Source organism: Saxophila tyrrhenica (genome assembly GCF_035928015.1).
Source record: "Saxophila tyrrhenica strain CCFEE 5935 chromosome Unknown scaffold_11, whole genome shotgun sequence".
NCBI classification, from domain to species: Eukaryota; Fungi; Ascomycota; class Dothideomycetes; order Mycosphaerellales; family Extremaceae; genus Saxophila; species Saxophila tyrrhenica.
The window spans coordinates 258,987-276,512 of record NW_027041743.1 but is presented as its reverse complement, the minus strand read 5'-3'; the positions used below and the strand labels follow the sequence as shown (position 1 = coordinate 276,512).

At 53.7% G+C, this 17,526-nt stretch overlaps 8 protein-coding genes across 8 annotated transcripts; 5 read left to right on the top strand and 3 right to left on the bottom strand.

The window, feature by feature from the left end:
* Positions 1-564: 564 nt before the first annotated feature.
* On the top strand, positions 565-3,138 carry SPB1 (AdoMet-dependent rRNA methyltransferase spb1; the record flags this gene model as incomplete). The annotated part of the gene is made up of 1 exon (XM_064804384.1): positions 565-3,138. One exon carries the CDS (start codon positions 565-567, stop codon positions 3,136-3,138), a length of 2,574 nt encoding a protein of 857 aa, XP_064657154.1.
* A 405-nt stretch (positions 3,139-3,543) lies between these two features.
* On the top strand, positions 3,544-3,786 carry LTR77_007146 (uncharacterized protein; the record flags this gene model as incomplete). Its single annotated transcript, XM_064804383.1, has 1 exon — positions 3,544-3,786. One exon carries the CDS (start codon positions 3,544-3,546, stop codon positions 3,784-3,786), a length of 243 nt encoding a protein of 80 aa, XP_064657153.1.
* Positions 3,787-4,511: 725 nt separating this feature from the next.
* On the top strand, positions 4,512-6,008 carry LTR77_007145 (uncharacterized protein; the record flags this gene model as incomplete). The annotated part of the gene is made up of 2 exons (XM_064804382.1): positions 4,512-5,082; positions 5,146-6,008. The coding sequence occupies 2 exons, from the start codon at positions 4,512-4,514 to the stop codon at positions 6,006-6,008; spliced, it is 1,434 nt and encodes a 477-aa protein (XP_064657152.1).
* Positions 6,009-6,263: 255 nt separating this feature from the next.
* LTR77_007144 (uncharacterized protein) lies at positions 6,264-7,430 on the top strand (the record flags this gene model as incomplete). Its single annotated transcript, XM_064804381.1, has 3 exons — positions 6,264-6,502; positions 6,555-7,125; positions 7,179-7,430. The coding sequence occupies 3 exons, from the start codon at positions 6,264-6,266 to the stop codon at positions 7,428-7,430; spliced, it is 1,062 nt and encodes a 353-aa protein (XP_064657151.1).
* A 60-nt stretch (positions 7,431-7,490) lies between these two features.
* LTR77_007143 (uncharacterized protein) lies at positions 7,491-8,759 on the bottom strand (the record flags this gene model as incomplete). Its single annotated transcript, XM_064804380.1, has 1 exon — positions 7,491-8,759. One exon carries the CDS (start codon positions 8,757-8,759, stop codon positions 7,491-7,493), a length of 1,269 nt encoding a protein of 422 aa, XP_064657150.1.
* Positions 8,760-10,997: 2,238 nt separating this feature from the next.
* Positions 10,998-13,226, top strand: LTR77_007142 (uncharacterized protein; the record flags this gene model as incomplete). Its single annotated transcript, XM_064804379.1, has 6 exons — positions 10,998-11,310; positions 11,377-11,533; positions 11,625-11,884; positions 11,946-12,547; positions 12,605-12,821; positions 12,955-13,226. The coding sequence occupies 6 exons, from the start codon at positions 10,998-11,000 to the stop codon at positions 13,224-13,226; spliced, it is 1,821 nt and encodes a 606-aa protein (XP_064657149.1).
* A 614-nt stretch (positions 13,227-13,840) lies between these two features.
* LTR77_007141 (uncharacterized protein) lies at positions 13,841-14,107 on the bottom strand (the record flags this gene model as incomplete). The annotated part of the gene is made up of 2 exons (XM_064804378.1): positions 13,841-13,894; positions 13,949-14,107. The coding sequence occupies 2 exons, from the start codon at positions 14,105-14,107 to the stop codon at positions 13,841-13,843; spliced, it is 213 nt and encodes a 70-aa protein (XP_064657148.1).
* Positions 14,108-16,297: 2,190 nt separating this feature from the next.
* LTR77_007140 (uncharacterized protein) lies at positions 16,298-17,499 on the bottom strand (the record flags this gene model as incomplete). The annotated part of the gene is made up of 2 exons (XM_064804377.1): positions 16,298-17,288; positions 17,462-17,499. The coding sequence occupies 2 exons, from the start codon at positions 17,497-17,499 to the stop codon at positions 16,298-16,300; spliced, it is 1,029 nt and encodes a 342-aa protein (XP_064657147.1).
* Between the last annotated feature and the right edge of the window lie 27 nt (positions 17,500-17,526).

Here is a 17,526-nt window from a genome sequence, read left to right as displayed (position 1 = left end):
ACGGAGAATGGGAGGCAGAGAGCTAGAGTGGGGATGAAGGTGAAGATGCAAATTGTGCGCAAGACTCTCTCTGAGTGTGTGAGCGCCATCTCTTCGATCGTTGTCGTCTTTGAGGGGTAAAAGTGGTGCTTACGGACGCTGTGTAAGACGACGAGAGGAGAGTAACGAGGTGAGATGGAGGAAAGACACACATTACCTTATCTTACTTTGAGATCGAAAGGACCGACTGTGGCGGGGTGCAGACACGGCTCGTTAGATTCAAGGTCTGGTAATGCTGCATGCAGGCGACAGAATATTGGAGCTGTTGATTGGACGTACGCTTATGCAGTCCGTACCATGTTGACCGTCCGGCTATTAGCCTTCTCAGAGAGTCTGGGACTCCTTCACCAGCGCATCAGCTTGCCCTCGATGTAGTAGATCGCGGCGCAGTAGTCCAAAGAAGACTTAGGCGGGAGCGGGACGCGGGAGCTAAGATAAGATCGCCAAGCAAAAAGTTCGACGGCGAAGAATATACCCTTCACTTGCAACTACACCTCAGACCGCACACGAACACAGTCAGGCGACATGGCCATCCAGAAGAAGAATGCCAAAGCGCGTCTGGACAAGTACTACTACCTCGCGAAAGAGAAAGGTTACCGCGCTCGCGCCGCCTTCAAGCTGATCCAACTCAACAAGAAATACTCCTTCCTGCAGAACTCAAGATGTCTGCTCGATCTGTGCGCTGCACCAGGGTCATGGATGCAGGTCGCCGCCGAGACAATGCCGGTCAAGTCGCTCATCGTGGGCGTTGACCTGGCTCCCATCAAGCCAATTCCACGAACGATCAGCTTCCAGGACGACATCACCAGCGACAAGTGCCGAGCCACTATTCGAGGACATCTCAAGAGTTGGAAAGCAGACACGGTGGTGCACGATGGTGCGCCGAATGTGGGTACGGCTTGGGTGCAAGATGCTTTCAGTCAGAACGAGCTGGTGCTTGCGAGTTTGAAACTGGCGACAGAGTTCCTGGCGCCAGACGGCACATTCGTGACCAAGGTCTTTCGCTCCAAAGACTCCGCGAAGCTAGAGTGGATTTTCAAGCAGCTTTTCAGCAAGGTCGAGCAAACGAAGCCGCCCTCTTCGCGCAATGTCTCCGCCGAGACGTTTTACGTGTGCCGAGGCTTCAAGGCGCCAAAGCACATGGACCCGCGATTTCTGGACCCGAAGCACGCCTTTGCAGAAGTAGAAGCAGCCGCTGTGAACAATGAGGCGAAAGTCTTCAACCCGGAAAAGAAGAAGCGCAAGCGTGAGGGGTATGAGGAGGGCGACTGGACGCAGTTCCATGAGGCGCCAGCAAGCGAGTTCATTCAGACCCAGGATCCGATCGAAATGCTGGGTAACCTGAATCGACTGCACTTCAGGCAGGAGAACAATGGCGACATCGCTCTTGCTGCGTTGGACAAGTTACCAGAGACGACAGAAGAGATCCGGGAGTGCTGTTCGGATTTGAAGGTACTTGGTCGCAAGGAGTTCAAGTTGCTGCTTAGATGGAGGCTGAAGGCGAGGGAGCGATTCGGATTCCGGCAGAAGAAGACGGACCACGTCGGTGCTTCGGCTGAGCAGAAAGCTGCTGCGGACGATGTTGCCGTCGAAGGAGCTGCCGGCGAAGAGGTGGCGATGGTAGAACCCATGGACGAGGAGATGAAGCTGCAGGAGGATCTTCAGCGCATGAAGGACATGCAGTCCAAGACCGAGCGCAAGAAGCGAAAGAAGGACAATGAGAGGAAGCAAAAAGAGATTGTGCGCATGCAGATGAACATGGTTACTCCGTCAGATATTGGTATCGAGGCTGGTGGGCCAGAAGGTAGCGATGCCACTTTCAGATTGAAGGATGTTGACAAAGATGGCGGTGTCCGGAAGCAGATTGTGAGGGGCCGGATGGTTGCGAATCCAGTTCCAGAGGTCAAGAAGGCGGAAGAAGAGTCCGAGGAGGAAGCCGAGGACGATGATGGAGATGAGCTTGAGCGCCAGCTCGATGGCATGTATGAGGATTATCAAGATCGTCTGGAGCAGAGGAGCACGAAGATAGCAGCGAAGAGAGCCCGAATGAAGGCGAGAGGAGATGAAGATGATGAGTTTGAAGGATTCGACAAGGACGACAAGGGAGCAGACACTGATGTTAGCTCTGATGCTGATCTTATGGAGGACGAGGATGATGGCTTCGAGAGTGAAGGTGAGCAAGCCGAGATTATGACTGGGCCGCAGCCGCGGGATCGAGAGGGTGCGTTGTCTGGACGTGCGGCAAGCTTCTTCCAGCAAGACATTTTCAAGGACATTCCCGGACTGGAAGACGCAGAGGAGAGCGAAGCCGAGCAGGAACGGGACAGCGGCATAGATGTTGCGTCTGGCTCGCTTTCGCCGGAGCTCAAGGCTGCCAGTAAGGGAGACAATGCAGATCAGGTTATGGAAGTAGTGGCGGACGATAATGTGGAAGATGAATCAGAGATTGAAGAAGTCGCCACGAAGCAAGACGATGCGGAAGACTGGGAAGAGGGCACCTCCCGTCCTACAGAGCAGGAGACCGGCCGGCCAAACATCGACATCATCACCGCCGAAGCCATGACTCTGGCCCACGCACTCGCCACTGGCAAGACTACCAAAGCTCAGCTCGCCGACGACAATTTCAACAAATTCTCCCACCGCGACGTCGACGGCCTGCCCGAATGGTTCCTTGACGACGAAAACAAGCACTCCCGTCCCCAACGACCCATCACCGCTGAAGCCGCCAAAGCCATCAAAGAAAAGCTCCGCGCCCTCAACGCCCGTCCGATCAAGAAAGTCCGCGAAGCCAAAGCACGCAAGACATTCCGCGCTGCACGTCGGCTTGAGAAGCTGAAGAAGAAGTCCGACGGCTTAGCGGAAGGCAGCGAGCTGAGCGAGAAGGAGAAGGCGGCGAGTATCGCCGGTCTGATGGCGAAGGCGAAGAAGGCGGGGCAGAAGAAGCGGAAGCAGGTGAAGGTTATCAAGGCTGTGGGTGCGAATAAGGGATCGGGGAGGCCGAGGGGCGTGAAGGGGAAGTATAAGATGGTGGATAGTCGGTTGAAGAAGGATGTCAGAGGGGAGAAGAGGGCGGCGAAGAAGATGAAGGGGAAGAGGTAGTGGGTGAGTTGATACAGAAACTTGCATTTCCAGTGACAGTTCCATCGCCTGGCATATACCTCCCTTCGCCTACGGTAAATGCTGGCACCTAGTGTTCGGCATTCAGATGGCCCTCGCTTGGACGCTACCGTGTCAATTTGTTTCTGGCCAAAGAGACAAACATCTTCATGCGAGACACTTCTCGAGGATCAAAGACGGCACGACACAAACTGGATTCATGGCAAACAGGGCAGGGAGATATCTACCACCATCGCTCTCTTCGTCTTCTCACCCTACCAGAAGACATCTGCCCGCCTCAAAACACTGCCCTCCAACCACAGGCACACAAGCTGTCACCACAACGAAGCACTACCAACCACGCACCAACACCATCTCACCCACCCTTCAACAAACCACAAAACAACCATGTGCCAATTCCAGAACGTAACATTCGCCTGCACCCACGTCGAGGAAAAACAGCTCGTCAGATGCGACCGCGAGTACAAGCCATTCACCAACATGGTCCCCAAGACGTGCGTCAAAGACTCTTTGCCGCCGCGGCCGGTCAAGAATGACAGGGAGAAATGTATGGAGTGTGCGATTGCGGACTGGAAGGCGGCGTTGGCGAAGAGGGTGGCGAGGCAGAAGGCGTTGGGGTGGTACGTTTGAGCATGAGGAGGGGAAGTCGAGTGTGCATGGGAAGGGGTGGAAGAGAGGAGGATCGGTGGTGAGTGTAGAGGTGGAGGGGAGAACAAGGTGTGTTAAGAGGTGGTGGTGGGCGCTAGTGCTGCAAGACGAGACGGCGTAGGCTTGTTTTGGGGAATTCGCATGATGGTTAACGAAGCGTTGTCTGCTATGATCGACCAGCCACCACATATTGCACTGTCCGGGGCTCACTACCTCACGGTATTGCGAGGCAGGAAGATCGTTCATATTGCCTGTAAGAGGTGAGGTTGTTTTCCGCTCCTTGGCATCGCGTCTTCAACGCGAGCCGCGAGTCTGATCACTTCCTCAATTGAAACCATCTCTTAACTTCCCCGCAAGCCTTTCTCCAGATGTAACCATGAACCCTCTGTGGGGTGATAGTTGTTGTAACCCTTCGCCGGGAGACAATGGCTAGGTCGCCATGTTTCTACGCTTGCCTCCATCATCATTCTTTGGGGTTTGATCGTGAATCGTGCTGTAGTTCTAGATGACATGTCCGGCCTGATGGCGCCGATACACCACACGGTCTGGAGAGCGTGTGCTCTAGCACAGTTCTTTGCAGGACTGTCTGCCGGTACGCTCACTTGGTCTTGCCCACGACGAAGTCCTGCTCACATCAAACAGCGGCTACGAGCTCCTTCCCACCATTGCCAACCATCACGCCAACGTACCTTGACCCCAAGGCCCCTATGACAGACGGCTGTCCGGGCTATAAAGCACATAGCGTCGTAGAGACAGACCATGGCATCACGGCCGACCTCGTACTGGACGGCGAGCCATGCAGTGTCTTTGGCAACGACATCCATGACCTACACCTCGAAGTAGCCTACCAGGCCACGGAGCGTCTCAATGTCCGTATTCAGCCCAAGTACATCGGCGCCGCGAACCGCTCTCGCTTCATCTTTGGCGAAGAGTTCGTACGGCTACCAAGATGGGACGGCCAAACTACGAAGAGGACCAGTGACTTGTGCTTCAGCTGGAGCAATCACGGTGGCTTCCACCTTGCGGTCAAACGCTGTCATGACCAGGAGGAGCTCTTCTCGACAGCGGGACACCAACTCGTGTTCGAAGACCAATTTCTACAGCTGACGACCAGCATGGTGCCAAATTACAATGTGTATGGACTGGCGGAGAACATACGCAACTTCCGGCTTGGGACGAACTACACCCAAGCGTTGTTTAACGCCGACACCGCTGACGCCATGGATTCGAACTCTTACAGCTCTCATCCCTTCTATCAGGAGACGAGGTATCATGCAGGTATGAATCGTTCAGCAACAAGATGTTTCGAACTGAGCCTTGAATGCTGACTTAAATCTCCAGACAAACCATCCACAGCTCATGGCCTGTATGCTCGGAATGCACACGCTCAAGAATGGCTTATGCGAGAAAGAGCGCTTACGTATCGTACTATTGGCGGCTCTATCGACCTCTACTTCCTCAGTGGCCAAGATGCGTCGAGCAAGAAGGAGAAGGCGCCTTCTTCCAGTGCATTGGAGACCTTCCGACAGTATCAAGCGGGCTGCGTCGGACTGCCAGCGATGCAGCAGGCCTATGTTCTCGGCTTCCATCAGTGTCACTGGGGCTACTCCGATATTGCGAATCTTCGCGAAGTCGTAGCAAATTACTCTGCAGCCGACATTCCCCTCGAAAGCATTTGGAACGACATAAATGTTTACGATCGTACAAGAATCTTTACGAATGACGAGAAGAACTTCCCAGCTGCCGGCATGCATGAATTCGTAGATTTCCTGCATGAACGAGGGCAGCGGTACATCGTCATTCAAGACAGCAACGTTTACTTCCCTGACCCATCGAACGAGACCGACGTGGCATCGTATCCAGCATTCGGACGAGGTGCTAAAGCCAATGCTTACATTCGAGACGCTACGTCTAGATATTACTTCATTGGCGAGAATTGGCCTGGGTACAGCGTTTGGGGCGACTGGCTGAACCCAGAAGCGAACGCTTGGTGGTCTTCAGAGGTTAACATGTTCCACCAGCTCATTCCATTCGATGGTGTCTGGGTAGACTTGGATGAGCCGCAGTCGTTCTGTACCTTCTCCTGCGGCAATGCGGAACTGAATGGTTCAGTCTCCATCCCTGCGCTGCCAGGAGGTGTGTCTGAGATCACGAACCCGGATCCGAGGCAGCTCAACTTCCCACCGTACAAGATCAATAAGTGAGTGAGAATATGCTTGAGGCCGGGACTTGTCAGGCTGATGCAGGATGCAGTGCAAAACCGACGAAGCAGATCATCGAGCAGACAATCGCACTCGATGCTTTCCACAACGACGAATACCAAACTCGAGAATACGATATTCACAATCTGTGGTCTCTTGGGGTGTCGAAAGCAACGTATGATGCAATTGCGAAGGCCATCCCTGGTAAACGCCCGTTCATCCTGACACGGAGCACTGGCATAGGTGAGTCCGGCGACCATGACGGTTCTCCCGTACCAGACTAAGCCTCGGGCAGGCAGTGGACAGTATGTAGCACACTGGGGTGGAGACAATGCTGCGGAGTGGGGAGCCATGTACCTTTCAATCTCCCAGTCCTTCATCTTCCAGATGGTTGGTGTACCGGTCTTTGGCGTCGACACCTGCGGCTTTGCGAATAACTCGACAGAACAGCTCTGTGCGAGATGGATGGAGCTATCGGCGTTCTTCCCATTCTATAGGTGAGAGCTTTTGCAAGCCGCATCGTAAAAACAATGCTGACCGTATGTTAAGGAATCACTATGCGGACGGCAAGAGACCACAAGAAGCATACGTCTGGCCCACCGTTGCTGAAGCCAGTCGAAGGGCCATCGGCATACGCTACCAGCTTCTCTCGTATCTCTACACCCTGATGCATTACGCCCACACCCGAGGAGACACAATCATGCGAGCACTTGCCTGGGAGTTTGCGAACGACGTCTCCCTGCGGGAGACCGACAACCAGTTCCTCGTGGGATCTTCGGTTCTCGTCACGCCGGTGCTTGTGCCAGGAGCCGATACTGTCAAAGGAGTATTTCCCGGCATCGGGAAGGGCACCAGATGGTACGACTGGCATTCTCTAAAAGAGGTGACTGGCGTCCAAGCCGGCGAGAATGTCACCATGGCGGCTCCTCTCGAGCACATCAACGTCCATGTCCGGGGCGGAGCGATCCTGCCTATGCAACAGCCGGGTTATACCACTACGGCTACGAGGGCGAACCCATATAGTCTCCTTGTGGCGCTGGATGAAAATGACTGCGCTGCTGGATCGATTTATCTCGATGATGGTGAGAGCATCGTTCCTGAATCGACTCGCATGGTGGAGGTAAGTCCTGGAAAGAGAGAAGCATTTAATCCCACTACTAACCATTCGCGCAGTTCACATTCGCCGACAGCTGTTTAACGGCTCGCTCTTGGGGGTCTTATCCCTCGGGCGCAGGTCTCGCGAACATCACCGTGCTGGGTCTTGCAGGAGCTCCACAGCATGTCCGCTTGCGTCTCGGCGGGCGAGACGTTGGCCACACGGAGACAGCATACGAGAACGGTACCCTGAGCGTCATGGGGCTAGAACACGCAACGAGAGCAGGGGCTTGGGAAGACACCATCAAACTCTGCCTCAATGAAGAGTGAGACAGCAGCCCGCTGAACTGTAGCAAAATTCAGTCAAAGTATGCTTTTCTATCCGACGACTCAGTCCCTGTCACTCAAGAACTCTCTCGCGAACTCGCTCCCGTGGCCAAAGATCCGTGAAGCACCACTTCCAACCATCTTCTTCGCCTCAGCATGCGTCTTCGGCTTGCCCGCTCTGGTTCTAAACACCCACTGCCCGCCCGGATCTTGCTTCTCCATCTGCACCTTCTGGTCTCTTGTCGCAGCACGCATCGCTTGCGTCGTATTAAGATCGCCCAAAGCTCTGCGATCGTCGTCCGCGAAGGAGTGGAACATGATAGCCAAGACACTGGATTTCCAGATCTCGTCGTGGCGGTTGAGGACGATCGTTAAAGCCAGGAATGCTATGCTCGCCGCGACCACAATGATGGGATAGGACAACCATGCCCAGTTGACTTCAAAGGCGGTCTCGCGAGTGAAGGCTTTGCCGTACACCCAGCCAGGATAGTCTGGACCATATGTGGGTTGGTCTCGCAGCGAGACTGTCATATACCGTAGCATGGATGTGAACGCTTCGTCGAAAACCGCTCCTATATCGCCGTCAAAGTTGGATGGCTCTAAGAGCGCTGCTACCGGCAGTGAGGTAACATTCGAAGTGTTCCAATCCATTGTTACGGAACCTGTGAAGAATGGTGAGCTGAATAGGTTGGGGTTGTTCGATATGAAGAAGTTCTGTATCGCTCGATGAGACTCAGCACCAACAAAAAAGTCGCACGACTTTGGAACAGCAGACTGGTCGCTCGGATTGATGGGACAAGTAGGCGGGTAGAGGTCAATGCTGTCTTGCTGCGAGTCCCCTGTCGTTCGAGCTCCAGGCGACCGGTCGGTCCGCTCTTCTCTCATCTCTTCGTGGAGAGTCCCGTTGGTCATTGTACTGGCGTAAGTCTTTACACACCACCAAGCTGCACATTCTTTTGCTACAACTGTGCTGTTGGCGAACCGGCTACGCAGGAAAGCGACAGATCTGACCAGCAGTGGACCGACTTGTTCCTTCAGGTCGGAACTTACAGGATAGCTCCCGTCGGCCGTCAGATTGACCTGGCCTTCGATGGCGTTGAGAGAAAGGTCCACATCGTCCATAGTGCGCAACACGTAGTATCCATCCGATAGGTCAATCGGCAGTGATCCAGACGAGCAAGCGCCGCAGACTCCTAGGCTCTGATATACTCCAAAATCGCAAGTATCTCCAGAACAGGTGGCGATGGTTGATGCCGACGCTTTTCTCTGCGTAGAATCTGCGACCGAGCCGAAGCCTGATTGAATGGAGCCCATCATGTTGACGAGAGGCATCTGATCTGCGATGTTACGAGTCGTGCCTGCCAGGAGCAGCGAAGGGTAAGAGGTCAGCAGGTGTCTCGATGTTGTGGAAAAGCTCAAAAGATCTCAGAGCGTCACCGGCAGTGTGATCATGTCTCCGAGCACCCTTTGACCTATCGGTGCTTACCTCTACTTGTCCATGTATACCCGCTTTGAATGGGTACCCGTCCGCCGTTTGGAAAGCCATGAGGTGGAAACGGACGGGTGACAAGGCTGATCGCTTGTTGTGTGAATGTGCTCACGAAGACAAGGAGAACTATCACCCACGCGGCTCCAAGGATTGGTATTTGTCTGTGAGTAGCTTGGTTATAACACGTCTCGAAATCTCTGCGGACCGTACCCACCTCCACGTCCCTCCTTTCCACAGCAACCTCCAAGCGCCCGGAGCGCCATGGCTCTTGGTCATCACGTCGAGCCAGTCCAGGCGATGAGCGCTGACGCGGTAAAGTCTCCACCTCATTTGCCCGATACAGCTAGCGATGTAGTAGGCGATAGCTGTCTCCATGAATGCAGTGAGCAGCGCGAAGACCGCATTGATCGTAATCGAGTTGAATGGCCAGGTTGCCGTATATCCAAGGCCATAATGGTGGGGAAAGATCTAGGAGGTCAGTGGCGTCGAGTACTGATCAGACCACGGTACACGTACGAATTTGTGGTTGTAATGAGCGAACAGTATCAGCTCGGCCGTGAGAAGGAGCAGGGCAATCAGGGCCGCAATCAGCTCGCCTCTCCAAAGTACCAAGGTCTGCCAGAGTGAGCGATTGGCGACTAAGGGTGCCTTGGGAGGCACCAGTGAAGGTGCAAAGGGGGTTCCATTGGCTTGATTCGGAGTCGTCGAAGGAGGTGGAGGCGATGCTGACGGTACTGTGGCCTGTTCAGGTGGCCCGGCAGGTGTTAGAAGTACTGGAGCAGTGTTGTTCTGCCCTGTTATTGCGGGTGGTGTCAAGCGTACTGTCGAGTCCAATGCCCGACGGCTGCGTGTGCTCGATATGCTATCTTCATCACGGGAGCCTCTGGGGGAGACAGCCTCTGAGGTGTCAAGGTGCTGGAGTTCGATCGACGGAGGAGATGCAGAAGTCGACATGGTCAGCTAATCAAGGGGTTCGTAGGTTTTGTGATTGTAGCTCCGTTGCGTCGAATGCCAGGGTTTGTCGGTTCTTAAGCATAGCAAGCGTGATTGCTGAGAAACATGTAGAAATGGAAAAGATAGACAACTGAAGAGAGATAAACGCTCCGGATGTAGCACACTGCTAGTCCTATCGAGCGCAGAGGACGGTTTCACGCCACCTACCTCCTACCACACCGTCGAATCAACTTTAACGTCCAGCTCTAATATACAGGGCGATGGACAACAAGAGCAATAAAAGCGGGAATACCTAGAATAAGCCAAGGGAGAACGGACAGCCGCCGCCAGCGTGGCGCCGCCGATGCACCCATAAGAAATTACTCAGCAACTGTTCATGTTGGCCCCCAACCGGGGTTGTGATGGATCGAGTACGGAGGTACCGAAGGGGTCGATCGAGCGATGCATGTGCTACTGGTTTGGGTGTTTTTGCGTCTGGAGGCCATGATTATTGTTGAACAAAAGTGAGAAGAACGTAAGACGGGACGTTGCAGGATAAGAACAAGCACAACAAGCTCATCGGGCCGCGTGTGGAAGAATCCTGGTGGCATCCACCTGGCGCGGCGCGGCGCGAGCGCCATGATCCTTAATGCCGAGCTTCAGGTTTCGGGTGCCAGATTGTGCATTTTGTGCATGCCCAGTGCTCTATAAGTATATCAATATCTCTCTGCGATGTTACTGCAAGTCAGAAGCGTGCCACTTGGTCGTTTGGTCGTCTCATCAGTGCCTCCCTCGCACCACACGACGATCATCACGGGTAGCCTCCAACCAGACGGTGCCGTATGGAAGGACCAGCAAGGTCTTTGAGAATTGATGACATCGAGAGAGGTGCGTCGATCGGATGTCGCATGATCATCTGTATTTGCTGGTTGTTGAAGAGCGGGTGAAACGTAATGTAAAGGCACAAAGGCGAATAGAGATGTAAGACGAGCAGAAAGATGGTGGCAGATCTTCGTGCTTTGCCGTCAATTGCCGCTCGATCTCCCGACTTTAAAACTCCCGTCTGCACTAATACTCTCCCCCAAGACTGGAATCGTTCAGGTCGACAATTACCAAGTTGAGTCTGAACAGTGAAATCGGATGCCGACATGGCCATCGCAGGCCCGCCCTCGTTCTTCCAGCAACATGGCGTAGCGAACAAGCTGCAGAAGCGCTCTCTGCTTGTTGCTGTCAACCTGGTAGCTGGACTGAGTATCTTCTTCTTTGGCTACGATCAGGGTGTAATGGCAGGGGTCAACACAACGCGTGACTACGCAAGGCTGATGGGCTTCGGACATTTCGACGTGGCAGACCAGCTTGTCAAAGTGGACAAACCCTTGCTGCAGGGAGGCATAGTGAGTCTTCCCAAGTTAGAGTACAGGCACATCGTGAGATTGACAGCCTCCAGGTTGCCGTGTACTAGTACGTATACTCGGGAACACTCGTAGCAAGAGGCAGGATGCTGATGCTGTCTTCGAAGCCTCCCAGGCACCCTCGTAGGAGCACTATGGGGTGGCTGGCTTGGAGACCGCTTTGGGCGTATCTCGACTATCGGCTTCGGAGCGTTGTGGGCTATCGTTGGTGCCGCATTACAATGCTCGGCGATGAATGCGGAATGGATGTTCTGTGCGAGAGTTTTTAACGGGTGAGTAGGATGAGATGGAACATGTCGTCTCTTTCTCGTTCTTTGTAGTAAGGAAAGAATGCTGCTAATCTCTTACGCTTGAATGCTCTAGAGTCGGCACGGGTATCTTGAACGCCATCACGCCTGTTTGGGCCACTGAGACGGCAAGCCATACCTCGCGCGGCGCCTTCGTGTCGATAGAATTCACCTTGAACATCTTCGGTGTTGTTGTCGCCTACTGGCTGGAATATGGGACGTCCTTCTACGGGGATGGCACATCAGCATTTATATGGCGGTATGCACCCTTTAGTGACCACCAGCGTATCCCTCTGCTCACCGATGTTTTGCAGATTCCCGATAGCGTTCCAAATAGTACGTACGGTGTCCCCTACCTTCAAAGCCTTCTAACAAATCCACCAGGTCCCCTTGATAGGCCTCTTCTGCGTGGTATGGTTCATGCCCGAATCCCCTCGCTGGCTGACCAAAGTCGGCCGGGAAGACGAAGCCCGCTTCATCCTCGGACGTCTCCGTGGCGAAGATGAAGGCCTTGCAGATGCTGAGTTCCAGGACATCAAGAACGTCGTCAAGCTCGAGAGGGAGAACAGCCAGCGGTCGTCCTACTTTGCTATGCTCTTCGGTCTGAAACAAGGGAAGCTCCACACAGCTCGTCGAGTCCAGCTTGTAGTATGGCTACAAATACTTCAGGAATGGATCGGTATAGCAGGAATTACCATCTATGGGCCAGAAATCTTCACACTGGCCGGTATTGGATCGTCGGACAGGCAATGGGTTGCAGGGCTGAACAACATCACTTACATGTTCGCCACTCTACTCTGCGTCTTCACTCTGGACCGCATTGGCCGTAGATGGACGCTGTACTGGGGCGCTGCCGGTCAAGGAATCTGCTGCTTCTGTGCTGGTGGTCTGGCTTACGCTACCAAGAACGCAACGGGCTCGTACCGAGAGCACGTCGGCGGTGCAGCGGTATTCTTCGTTTACCTCTATACCGCAATATTCGGTGCTACGTGGCTGACGGTGCGTCAAAGCCACACATTCTTCATATAATTGGCCACTTCTGCTAACAACATTCAGGTGCCTTGGTTGTATCCCGCCGAGATCTTCCCCTTGGAGATCCGTGCAAAGGGCAATGCTTGGGGCGTAGTCGGCTGGAGTATCGGCAACGGGTGGTGCGTCCTCCTGCTGCCGACAATCTTCGCCCGACTCTCGGAGTCGACGCTGTATATCTTTGGCGGCGTGAACGTCCTGTCGATTATCGTCGTATGGGCTCTATACCCGGAGACTAATCAAAGTAGGTCAAACCGATGGGCGGAAGGGCTCTCCGAGACATTGTCAAGGTCCAAGGACTGCGCGGCACTCTGAGTCGTTTCCATCTTTGTTCCAACTGACGAGACATCTGCTGACCCTTCTTCTTCCCACTTTAGGAACTTTGGAGGAGATGAACTTGGTCTTCGCTGCGGATAGCATCTGGAACTGGGACGCTGAAAAGAACTATCGCGTTCTGCTTGAGGAGAACCCTAATCTGGTTCGGGCAGCACGAAGGGGCAGTAGCGTGGTCGATCCTGAGACTGGTCTGGCAAAGATCGATCGGCATGGTAGCGTGGAGGGCGATGAAAAGTCGGAGCGGAGATCTAGCTTGGTTGCTCGAGGCGAGGAACGTCGGGCAAGCCTCGTAGCTGGGGAGAAGAAGGTCTAGAGAAGAAGTTTGACCTGTCTTGTCGACGGATATCTGTCAAAGGCGAAGGACGAGGTGTGACCATCACGAAGGGGTGGTAAGAGAAACGGCGGGGGTTCTCGCTCGCAGGGAATGGCTCAATTTTTCGGCGACATGTTGCTTTCATTTAATGACACTTCGAAAGGGCCCAAAGACTGCTTGGTAGATTCAGTAGTTACTGTTGATGTACTATGAGTCCCCGGCCCATGACGTTGTTATCCCAAGACACTCGTTGAGCCAAGCTGCAAATCGACCCTGCATTATCAGGCTGAGCTGCTGGGAGCCATCCAGCAGAGTCTCGATTCCTACCCATGCACAGCGCGGATGCTGCGGACTGGGCCTCCAGTATTGATGTTGTGGCATCCGTTCCCAACGGTCTTGCGGTGCGCTCTGGCTCCGTCACAGCCATTGGTGGCGTACTTTGCACACAGGTCAGCATGTGCAGATTGCCAGTGTAGTCCCCAATGGCACTTGCGAAGAACATCTTCACGCGAGGCGGGCAAGCCTTGCTGATGCGGTAGGAGTGGCGTGGGACCCCAGAGGCTGGTCCGACACCGACACAGACGCCTGGCGAGCAAGTCAACATGAATAATGGGCTATGCATGCATGGAGGCCTGATCTTTGTTGTTCGTCGGAATGCCGAGAGGCCCCTGAGAATGATCTGTCAGCGCAGTCTCATACAGCATACACAGACTCTAACGGACCCCAGTGTTTCCGCCGCAGTGGTCGCCAGAGTAGGCAACAATGTTGCAAGCGATTGCGTCCGAGTCGCGCTCATCCAGGTCGTAGTAGACGGGAATGTCCTCTTCGCGCTCAGCGAGACCAGCCTCGAAGACATTGTCGAAGGAGTCGTCCATTGGCATTGCGGCCACCAGTCCGACGGAGAACACAGATAGAAGGAGAGTAGAGAAGCGCATGTTTAATTGACTTAATGATCGGAAGGGCTGTGACCGAAGATTGTACGAAGGAAGGTCTAATGATGGTGGCAAGGAGAAAGAACAACAGCATACCAAACCTGCCTTATACCCTCACTCTGTCCCGTCTAAGATGCCCCGATATCCTAACTGGGGCTTTTCAAGTCTTACCAGCTGAGTTCGAGTAAGGTCAGATGGTATTCTCTTGTGAACCTATCAGGTGGCCAAGAAGTGTCAGTGATACTGCGGGAGTCGAATACATGTGTCAATGATTGCCTATTGAAGAGAATGCTGGCAGATAGGTGGTGCCTGTTGAAAGATTCAAGAAGCGCTGGATCAATGTTCCAGCCCCAGTACCCCAGTGTGGTCGAGGAACAGTTCAGCTTGTACAACCTCATATGCATCACTGTGGGACAGAGACCGTAGATCAGTATAGGAACTGTGACAGTTCTCGCCAGGCTCATCCCCGGTGCCTTGATGGTGCAGGAAAGCGAATGGAGACCCATCGTCAGTGGTTGTGCGAGCCGATACGCTTGAAAGCTCCTGGGATCCTGGAGTTTAGGCTTTCTCGAGGTCACTTTTGGCAATTGCAGCAAGCTCCTGGAGAGGCAATAGAAGCTATGAGCACGATGATCACCGCTGATACTGATTATGAGGTTTTCTATTGCTGAAAGCTCCTTTTGAAAGTGTGATGGTTCATGTTGAGAAGGATATTTGAGGTTGCCAATGCATTTGGTTCCTGTAACTCTCGAACGCGACATCAAGATGCCATTCTGAAGATCGATTGCAAGGAGAGAGCCACCGAAATATTTAATAAAGGAAGAAGAGATGAAGTTGATGATGGGACGAGACCAAATTTTGGCGCAAACAAACGGAGCCGAGTTTCTGCCGAAGGATCCTCTTGAAGCCTTCTCGCAGAAAACGACCGTCCCCTGACAAGAGTGATGTAGCCTTTCTGACCGGAACGTCGTCCCGGAGAAGACTCCCAGACGTGCGCAGGTGGCCACTTTCACTGTCTCCTGCTTGGCTTCTTTCTTATTCCAAACAAGTAACAACAAAATGCTCCCGGCCATCGTCCGGTTTGGAGACAATGCTGCCGGCATCGAGAAAACGCTGCGCCTTCTTCAAGGCTTCTGCACGGCAGCAGCTGGCATGTCCATGAAGCCTGCCGACACTATAGTGTGGGTGAGGGCAAGGTCAGAGTTCGCGCTAGGTGACTCGGCCCAGACATACCCATACCGAATACAACGAAGCTGAATGTAAGTACAGGTAGGCGATACTTTCGGCTCCTCAAATGGCACCCATGCTTCTCGAGCGCGTACGAAGTGATGGGTAGAGACCAAGCAGGCTTTTTGAAAGCTCTTGAGGTGTCTAAATGGTCCTTCCTCGGTCTCTACTACTTTCTCGAGATGCCAACCATCGTATGCTGTATCACCAGGGCACGCGCATAAAGGCTGACATGGTCAGACAAATATCATGAAGCTGACGGACTATCAAATCCTTCATCGTCTTCAGCTCGAGGCAAGCAAGTGTTGGGTCTATGCGATCGGTTTCTCGATACTCGTGTCGATGTATCAGCTCTTTCACTCGTTTATTGGCCCGCGGGCTTCCACGCCTCGATCCTCGAAAGGTTCGAGGTCAGGCAAAATGCAAAAGCCCAGACGCGCGACGACGAGGACAAGCCAACGCATCGAGGTCTACCAGCAACTGCTCATCGACAGCTGTGATCTTATTATTGCCGGATCGTCTGTCGGCTGGATCGAAGCGGATGACCTACAGGTCGGTACTGCATACATTGTTTCTTCAGCGGTAGCTGGACGGCAATTGTGGCACAAGATCCAGTCCACTGCAGGATGAAATCGCCGGCCTGGATTATCTCGAGCCTTCGAACCGGTTTTCAACTGGTAGCCTGCTCACGAGAGACATGCTTCAGGTATAGATCATTCCTCCGCCGGGAAAGACCTGTCGAGACTCATCCTGGGCACGGAGTGAAAGCATGGGTACCAAAAGGACGATCGTAAGCGCCATCTGGGCGCGGTCTCAGGGAGAGGCTATCGGCGGCATGCGAGTATGGGTCCGCGTCCTAGATGAGCTAAGCTGTGTCGTAGAACGAACGATCTCCGTACATCCCTGATCAGACTATTCAAACACTATCACTGCCCGCTTGATCTTACCGGAATACGCATCTGGCGCATCGTCGATACTAATCTTAGTCATAGTACTCTCCTCCGGTGCCGTCAATGCCCCTGACTCGAACTGCTGCGTCATTCCCTCCATCATTCTCGCGAAATCAGCCTGCGGCATAGAAGCTGTGTTGCATCCGATGAGCTCAATCTGCCTCCTGTACAGCGAGAGGATATCAACAGCCAGTTCAGTGGATCCCTGCCTCGGGGCGGTAATGGTTGACAGCCTGCCTTTGGGCGCCAGTACATTGAACGCAGCCTTGGTCAATGCGAAGTCGCCGACAGTATCAACGACAACATCCGGACCCTTGCCATCAGACAAGTCCTTCGCACTCTGTAGCTCTGGGTCCTTGGTAGAATCAACATCGGTCCCATGTCGACCCACCGTGATCGTTCGACACCCCATACTCTTTGCAATTTGCACTACCGCCGACCCTACAGCCCCTGTCGCCCCCAGCACCATGACCACCTCTCGTTCCACCACCCTCGCCCGCTTCAGCGCCGTGAAAGCAGTCGTGAAAGGCGTCCCGACCGCCGCTGCCTGCGCGAAACTCAGGTTCCCTGGCTTCACGGCCACGCAATCCTCTCGCAACACGGCAAACTCGGCTTGCGCGCCATCTTCCGTGAAGCTGAAGGTGGATCCGGAGGTGCCGTAGACATCTGTGTTAATCCAGTCTGGGGAGCCTGAGATAACGGTGCCCGAGAAGTCTTTGCCGATTGTGCGAGGGAAGGTGGTGATGGGGAAGCTGCCTTTAGAATTGAGAATGTCGGCAGGCTGGATGAAGGAAGCTTTGATTTTGACGAGGAGTTCTCCAGAGGCGGGAGTGGGCTTGGGTATCTCTGCGATGGCCAGAGAGGCTGTGGAGGCGTCTTTTGATACGCGAACGGCTTTCATGATGGGTTCTTGCTGGTTGTGGGTTTGATTGAGGTTTTCGTCAGAGCTGAGGCTGTTAATTCCGTAGAAATCAGCGACTTCTTGCCTCTGATACTTGACATCGCTTTATATGCACGAGTCTCTGCCGCACCGTGTTGACGTAGTGATCTTGAAAAGCTGCTATTGTTCAAGTAAGCTGACAAAGAGATGACAGGACTCAGCTTGAAGAGCTCACCAAAATCTTACTGCATCCTTTGGGGCATAGATGCTAAGCTCGAGTCCATGTGGATCGAGTCTTGTGAATATGGACA